Source organism: Kryptolebias marmoratus, linkage group LG23 (assembly GCF_001649575.2).
Source record: "Kryptolebias marmoratus isolate JLee-2015 linkage group LG23, ASM164957v2, whole genome shotgun sequence".
Lineage (NCBI taxonomy): Eukaryota > Metazoa > Chordata > Actinopteri > Cyprinodontiformes > Rivulidae > Kryptolebias > Kryptolebias marmoratus.
In genome coordinates this window covers 14,492,084-14,501,012 of record NC_051452.1, presented here as the reverse complement: position 1 = coordinate 14,501,012, position 8,929 = coordinate 14,492,084, and the positions used below count along the sequence as shown (strand labels likewise).

The window sequence follows — 8,929 nt, the reverse complement described above, 5'->3', positions numbered from 1 at the left end:
TGATAGGGGAACGCGGCTCGACGTAACAGCAGCAACTCGAGCACATTACTGCCCCCTATATGTCAGGAGGACAAATAACACCTTTTCTGTTCAAATTGCCAACCCGCCACAGTGGCGTGTGTGTTGATCAAATTCACCCGCCACTTCAAATATTTACCCGCATTTGGCGGGTGGCGGGTGCTAATTTCCACCCCTGACATTGACAAATACGCTGCATATTTTGGACAAACAATATCTATAAAAACACAATTCTGACCTAATTCTAATCTGACAACTTTTTTAATATATTTTAAGTGGTTGTTAAGTTTTCCACATAAGTACACAGTAACAGCACTTGTTTGTGTGCCTATTTCACAATAAATGCATCACTAACAGAATAATGGAAGCAGCCATCACAACCAAACAGCAAACTTTGGTTAAAAAAAACAAACTGAACCAACATACAGCAGTCCTTTACAATGTTGTAGTGGCACTTCTAATTCTTCTGTACCACCTTTTGAGGTCAATCTAACAACAAGTATTTGAATCATAAATGAGGCCGGATAAACGTCTTTCAAAATGATTAATCATGTCCAAACAGTCATGTGACTATCTGCCAGAAGTTCAAATACAGAAATGAAATACTTTGGAAAACTATACATTTTACAAAATACAATGTTTGTGGAAAAATTGCTGTCACCATTTTTTGAGCTTCTTAATTAAATCCATTAGTCTGTTGACCCCTACAATTAGTCTTTAAAAAAAAGATCAGTGATGGCTAGGGTTGTGGAGACAATGTGGTACAGTAATAATTATGTTAGAACAACTGATGTCAACCTGACCCAATCAGCTGTTAAGTCAAGAGTGGTGTTTTAATAAGCTGGGCTCAACCCAACAGAGTTCAATGCAGTACTCATATTAAGGATAGCAGGACCAATACCAACAGTGTTTGAGAATAAAACTGTTTTGCCAGCCATTTTCTGTGTGCTAGTTTGAGTTCAAGTTGGATATCTAAGACTTTCTTTAAGGGTTGTTGTGATTTTGTGGACCTTATCCTTCACTTAAAGCAGGACACTTCTGTATTGTTTAGGCAGTGAAAAATAGCACATTTAAAAGGATTCTGTTTTTCTCATGACTATTTGAGGCAGTTACTGGTCTAGGTTTCATCAAAATGTGAAACAAACTGTGTAATTTTCTCTTGTGTAAGCATTATGAGGGGCACAGCTGTGTTTGCTTATTTATACCAGCATATTTACCATATTATTGACCAAAGAAGTCACAAATAAGTCATTAGGACCTCTAAAAATTGTGCCAATATGAGAAAAGGCCAGAATGTCTCCTGTTTAGTGCTTTAAATAGTGAGTCAGCCATTTGAATTTTAACTAGTTTTTATCCACCTAATAGTGTCCTTAAAACTCATAACGTGGTTCAGTAAAAATAATCTACAGAGGTTGCACACTACATTGGTGAAAACAGACCATAATGCATTGTGGTCTGAGCTGACACAGCAGTCTAACTGAGGCAAACGTCCACAGCTAATTATTGTTTTTAGACCCGTTGATAATGTCCCTAATTATCTAGACATCTTCAAAATAGTGTCTTGTCTCCTCCTATGTTGGAACTGCAGTGCTGATAAATTATTAGACTAATTTATAAATTAAACACTTGTTAAAAACAGTGATTGCTTGCATGCAATGACAAGAATTACCTGCCCCGTGGAAACGCGTAATAGCTCAGTCATGCTGTGTAATCTACCTGTGCCAGGCGACGGATTTATTTTGTAAACAAAAAGTATGTGTATGTGGTGCCCAAAGGTGCAAAAGTATGATTTAGCGGAAAAAATAAATTGTTCTGGATCCCATGTAAGCAGCATAAAGTAAAAAAATAATAATAAATTCAAGTAAACATAGTCAGTAGTCCTAATATCTTGTTTCTCTACCTGGAGAACACTCTTTAACCTAAACTGAAACCAGCCACACTGTGGAACCCGTTCTGTTCCAGAATCCAAATGAAAATCCAGGATAAAGAGGTTCAGTGAATGTGTTGTTGAAGCTGTAGAGGTGGATCAGTGAGTCAGAGATAACTTTGTAGAAAGACAGGATGCCAGCAGGATAGTCCACATACACTGCTACTCTGTCAGAGGCAGAGGAGGAGGAGAAGATGGAAATTCCCTTTTCATTGTGCCAAGCAGTGTAATGACCGCGGCCAGAGCAGCTCAGACTCCAAGACTCCAAGTTTCTTCCAAACTCAGAGTCAGCTCGGTCTCCGCTCCTCTTGATTCTTCTGTAAGTGACAGATATATCAACCTCGCCCTGCCACTCGACCTCCCAGAAACAGCGACCAGTCAGGGCATCTTCGCACATCAGCTGAGGACAGTAGCCTTCAAATCTGTCGGGATGATTGGGATATGACTGCTCCTCCTCCACATGTGTCACCTTCCTGTTGCTGTCAGACAGTTTGAGGTTTCTGCTCACTGTGTTTTTGTCTAATGTGAGCTGGCAGGAATCTGATGAAGAGAAGAAACACAATCCAACTGCAGTTACTGATTTATTATCTGTAAATTTTATGACATTTTCTCCTTTCACAATAACCTCAAGAAAACTGGTTGAATTAACCAGGGACGAGTACAAAGAATCAGACAAAAAAATACATTAGTCACAGGTGATTACTGCTCTAATTTTAAAGAGGGTACACCTCTTTTTTTATTGCTCTTTGCTAACTGCAACAACAGAAAAGAGCAGAGGAATATATAGGAAGTGCACACCATGGGAGTAGAGCAAGGTAGAAGGGCACAAACGTAGGCTACAAACTGCACCTCAGTTCATCACCAGTTACTGCAAGGCTGAAAATTATATCTAAGAAGAAGCTAATTTTTTCAGCTACAGCTTGAATGCTGCTTGTGTCTTTCAGGCAGTCAGAGAAAAGCTCTGGGATTACATTTGCCAACAAGGAGGAAAAGAAAAGAAGCAGTGGATGTTCAAGAATACACTTTGAGTTTTGAGATTTAAGGTTTATTGAGCTAAAGCTGTGTTGAAATAATTTAGTTTATTCCACTTGTAATTTCCAGACTTTTATATCAAGCTACCAAATATGGTTTTCATAACTGTCTCAGTTTTCTAAAGCTTCACAAGCTAACTGTTTGTTTGTTTTAAGCTCAATAAAAAGTTCAAATCAAATACTAGGAACACTCAGACAGCACAAACCTCTGCCAAGGCCACAACGTATTTAAAAAATAGTACAATCTGGATCATAATGTGGATCACCATCACCATTTTTTTCATTGTTTTATGTGACAACCCCAATATTTCCTGAAAATTTCATCCAAATCTGATCATTAGTTTTTACGTGATCTTACTAATGGTTACAACTGAAAACATAACTTCCTTGGTGGAGGAAACAAAAGGGTCACAAGAAGCATAATCCATGGCTCATGAGGTGTCCAGCTGTGCAGTTTGACATCCTTACATTATACTGTTGCAGAGTTAGAACAATAGGTCAACTGTGACGTTGACCTGTGACCCCATGACCTTGAAATCAATGGTGATTACCCTTGACCCAAGAGGCATCCAGCTGTGGAGTTTAACATTCCTATGTCATACAGTTGCAGAGATAGAGCACAGGCTCACCTGTGACTTTGACCTTTGACTGAATCACCACCAAAATTTCATGAAAATTCATTCATATCTTTTTGAGTAATCTTGTGCACAGACAGGTACACAGAGAGACAAATACTGCTGAAAACATAACTTCTTTAGCAGAGGAAATTATAGACAACCCTCAGTGAATTTACAGTATTTTGGTAATTTCTAAATGGTTTTTTCAGCACACTTACCATGACCATGATCATTTCAGGTTTTGGTAATTTAATCGTTTTCATTTAGCCATTCAAGTTACAATATTGCCATCACTGCTCTATTATATGTTTGCTAGATTGCTGTGAAATAAATATTTAAAAAACAGTCATTATTCTACTGCTTGTGCTTTATGCTTGAGATCTGAAAACCAATGAAGAATTAATAATCCCAGATTTGAGATTGTTTTATATTACTTATCAATTAGTAGTTTCAGCTTTTACCAATTTCTTTCTTTATAATGGCAATGTCCCTTTATATCAGGGGTAGGCAATCCTGGTCCTCGGGGGTACCTGGTACTCGTTTCCCTGCTCCAACACACCTGATTCTGTGGTTAAATTACCTCTTCGTGTTCTGCAGAACTCAGTTAATCACCCATTGATTCAAATCAGGTGTGGGTGGGTTGTCTACCCCTCCTTTACATCAACGTGTAAGAAGTCATAAAATGTTGTGGATGCATCATTCAAGATTATGTAGCTAAATCAGTGATTGTGACCATTTTAACATTGTTAAAAAAACACTTACACTTCCTCAGACCTGGTGTCAACCACTGGACTCCAGCAGGCTCCACCCTGAAAGGAGGAGGGGGGTCAGACCATCAGTCTCTTTCAGCAAACATGGACTTTACATGGCTCTCATACACACATTGTTCTACAGTGAAAAAAAAAAACAGTCCAACATTTGGACACAAAAAATTTAAATGGAGCATCCTGAAGGTCCTGTCATGTGACTGTAACATTCTAGCACAGTTTACACTTATTGTAATACTTTACTATTTTCTTTCTTTAGATGGCAAAAGGTTTTTCTCTGTCTAATAAATCTGTCCAGTCACTGAACTAGGTTAAAGGTATATTGTCTCTTTCTCTGTATACTAAACTAACAGTTAGAGGACAAAAAAAATCATGCTTAAAAAATGTCAAATCCTACATGTTTTTTGTTTAGTCATGTCCATCATTAAGCAAAAAGACAGTAGTTGTTTGACGGGTAGATAAACTGATTACAGCTCACCCTCCTCAGTTAGAGGTGTCAAGCAGAACGTCTCTCCATACCTGAGAATGTCCAGTCTCCAGAGTGGATCCTTCAGTCCTGCTGAGAGCAGCTTCACTCCTGAGTCTCCTGGATGATTGTAGCTCAGGTCCAGCTCTCTCAGATGGGAGGGGTTGGAGCTCAGAGCTGAGGCCAGAGAGGCACAGCCTTCCTCTGTGATCAGACAGCCTGACAGCCTGCACAAACACACGCGCGCGCACACACACAAACATACAAAATTTCATATTTCTGTCCTTTTTAGTACATTGTACTGTCTTCCATTCATTTCGGTAGCCTAACCCTGACCCTATTCATAATCCTAACCTTTACCAGTAAATGCCTAACCTAAGCTCAAGTCACACTTTAACCCTGTTGTGTAAATCTTTATTTAACAAGGACAGAAATACATTATGAGAGACAAGGCTCTTTGCAATATAGTCGTCAAGTACGGTTTATAGCAATATTGGAAGGCACAAAGGTGTAACACAGAACCGTGCTTGTTCTCGGCCACAAACTTTGTGCACCAAGGTTGTGTCTTGGACCCCATTATATACAGCTGGGATTTGCATGACCCTATGTTTATCTAACAGACATTAACATTTTGCATTTGATAAACCTGTTGCCAGCAGATCTTGTGCTAATCATAAAAAACACTTTGCCCTTAGAGCAATCAAAGATAAACAGTAGTGAGAGGCATTTAGGTCATAATAAAGGGAGATACCAAATGGCACCATACAACCTTGGTAACGTCTGTGTCAGCACAGAAAAGAGGTCCCTAGCTTTTGGCCTCCAAGGAGACAGATGTATAAAATATTTTTTCCATCACAACCCTAAATATTTGAAATCACTCGTGGTGTCCTGATACCAATACTGGTATTAATAAAGGGCGTGATATTCTTGGAGAGAATTCAGAAGTTAAATCTCTCAGAATTAAAGATGGGCAGAGGTTCACCAATCTGCAAAACAATCTGGAAAAATCTCTGTGCTAAGGACAAAACCTAAAGCCAATATCGACTACCTGGGCCCTCTGGCAGCACTGCATTAAAAACAGGTCTGATTCTGTTATGGGTTAATGGGTTCAGGAAGACTTCCACCACTTCTACCACTTATTAGTTGTCAGATCACAGGGGCAACAGTTCCAGGAGGGAACTCAGACATCCCTTTCCTCACCAACACTCTCCAGCTCCTCCTGGGAGATCCCAAGACGTTCCCAGAGAGGATGTATAATCCTGAATATATTTCTGAGGCCTGCCACAGGGTCTTCTCCTGTGCCCAGGACGTGGGACATGCTTGGCAAACCTCCAAAACGAGGCATCCTAATCAAATGCCCAAACCACCTCAACTGACTCTTTTCGGTATGGATGAGCACCGGCTCTAATCCAAGCTCCCCAAGTATGACAAAGCTCCTTACCTTATCTCTAAGGCTGAGCTCTGTCACCCTATGAGAGAAGCTCATTTTAGCTGTATGTAGCCAGGATCTCGCTCTTTCGGTCATGATCAATACCTCATGACTAGAGGATGGCTGGAACAAAGTTGGACAAGTCAATTCAGAGCTTTGTCTTTCGACTCAATTTTTTTTTCACCACAACGGACTAATACGTTGATCCATCTCCTGCTTCAACCTACCATTACTCGTGAATGCAACTATCAGATACTTTAACTCCTCTGCTTGAGGCAAATACTCCAACCTGGAGGAAGCATTCTGGAGGTGTGTGTTGAAGATCTCTCAGACAAGGGGCTCCACCAGATGTTCCCAGTTCACCCTCACTACTCATTTGTGTTAACCAGGTTTGACCGCCAGCCTCCCCTGACCAACTTACCACCTGGTGGTGATCAGTAGACTGCTCTGCCCTTACACTTGAGTGTCCAAGAGATAGGGCCACAGGTTTGATGATACAATTACCAAATCGATCACTGACTTTTGGTTTAAGTTGCCCTAGTACCAAGTACACCTATAGACAACTCTATGCTCGAACATGGTGTTCGTTTTAGACAGCCCATGTCGAGCACATAAGTCCAATAACAGAGCACCATTTGATTTCAGATCAGGGCTTCATACTTAAAAAGCAATAACATTACAGCTTTTGCTTTGCACCATTATTTGTGAGGCCAAGAAGCATGCATAACATTAAGCATAATAAAAAAAATGCAATTTGACAATACACTATATGCCCTAAAGTATTTGGATACACCTGTTAATTGCTGAAATCAGGTGTTTTCATCAGGACTTTAGCTAGGAGCCTTATATCCAGTGATGAGCAGTCCTAATACTTAAGCATATCATAACAGTTTGGGCAATGTTATGTTTACAACTTTGTGGGAAAACTTTTAAGAAGGCCCTTTTCTATTCCAATGTTGTTGTGCCCTAATGCACAAAGCAGGGACTACCGAGACTTGGTTTGATGAATTCAGTGTGAAGGAACTTTACTGGCTTGCACATAGCCCTGATGTCAACCCCATCTATCACCTTTGGGATGAACTGGATTGAAGATGGTGAGCCAAAACTTCTCAACCAACATCAGTATTTGACCTTATAAAAACTCTACAAAATGAATGGACAAAAATTCACACAAAACCAATCTAAAATCTTGTAGAAAGCCTTCTGAGAAGAGCGGAAGTTGTTACAGCAGCAAAAGTGATCAATTTCTTACAGAACAGTTAAATTTAAAAAAGCAATTTCAAGCAACTCATTAGCGGTGTCTTGTGGGAAATAATTCTTTAGCTTGATAAAGCTACTTAACATTGTGAAAAACAGCCTCTTTCGATAAAACAAAAAGATTTTCAATTCTAACCTGAGAGTTTCCAGCTTACAATGTAGACTTTCCAGTCCAACAGACAGAAGCCTCACTCCTGAATCCTTCAAGTTGCTGTTACTCAAGTCCAGTTCTCTCAAACTACAAGACTGGGAGCTGAAAACTAAAGATAGAGGTTCACAGCTTCTCTCTGAGAGGTTACAGCCACTCAACCTGAATATATTTCAAAAGACAAAGGAAAGTTATTTTCATTGTATTGCTATTCAAACATGGTTGATTTATCATTGACAGACCAAAGCAGATACTTACAGAGCTTTGTTAGAGGCTTTGACCACTGGCATCAGCCTCAGAAGAACCTCCTCTGAAGAAAAATATTTCTTTAGATCAAACACATCCAGATCTTTTCCTGATGACAGTAAAATGAAGACCAGAGCTGACCACTGAGCAGGAGATAATATATCTGTGGAGAGACTTCCTGAACTCAGAGACTGTTGGATCTCCTCCACTAGAGAACCATCATTCAGTTCATTCAGACAGTGGAACAGATTGATGTTTTTCTCTGCAGACAGATTCTCATTGATTTTCTCTTTGATGAACTGAACTGTTTCCAGATTGGTCTGTGAGCTACTTCCTGTCTGTGTCAGCAAGCCTTGTAGGAATATCTGATTGGTCTGCAGTGAAAGACCCAGGAGGAAGCGGAGGAACAGGTCCAGGTGTCCATTTCGACTCTGCAAGGCTTTATCTATGGCACACTGATAGAAGGGCTTTGCTTTTTGAAATATGCAAAATATCTTAAACCACCACCATTTTTCATCTTCGAAAAGGTTAGTTTCAGAGTTGATGAAGGTCAGATGGACATGAAGAGCAGCCAGAAACTCCTGAACACTCAGATGGACGAAGCAGAACACCTTGTCCTGGTACAGCCCTCTCTCCTCTTTAAAGATCTGTGTGAACACTCCAGAGTACACTGAAGCTTTTTTGACATTCATGCCACACTCCATCAGGTCTGATTCATAGAAGATCAGGTTTCCTTTCTGCAGCTGCTCAAAAGCCAGTTTTCCCAGAGACTCGATCATCTCCCTGCTCTCTGGACTCCAGTGTGGATCTGTCTCAGCTCCTCCATCATACTTGACATTCTTCACTTTGGTCTGAACCACCAGAAAGTAGATGTACATCTCAGTCAAGGTCTTTGGCATGTTTTTTACATTTTTGGTTTTCAACACATCCTCCAGAACTGTAGCAGTGATCCAGCAGAAGACTGGGATGCGACACATGATGTGGAGGCTTTGTGATGTCTTGATGTGGGAGATGATCCTGCTG

General features: G+C 40.2%; 1 protein-coding gene across 1 annotated transcript in view; it reads right to left on the bottom strand.

Annotated features, from left to right (window-relative positions):
* Positions 1-1,698: 1,698 nt before the first annotated feature.
* LOC108249966 (NACHT, LRR and PYD domains-containing protein 12-like) overlaps positions 1,699-8,929 on the bottom strand; it is a 417,931-nt gene continuing 410,700 nt past the window's right edge. Inside the window, exons 12-14 of the mRNA XM_037973806.1 lie at positions 4,880-5,053; positions 4,356-4,402; positions 1,699-2,485 (exon numbers count right to left, since the gene is read on the bottom strand). Coding sequence (XP_037829734.1) covers positions 1,938-2,485; positions 4,356-4,402; positions 4,880-5,053 — 769 coding nt within the window. The 3' untranslated portion in view covers positions 1,699-1,937. The remainder of the gene's footprint in view (positions 2,486-4,355; positions 4,403-4,879; positions 5,054-8,929) is intronic.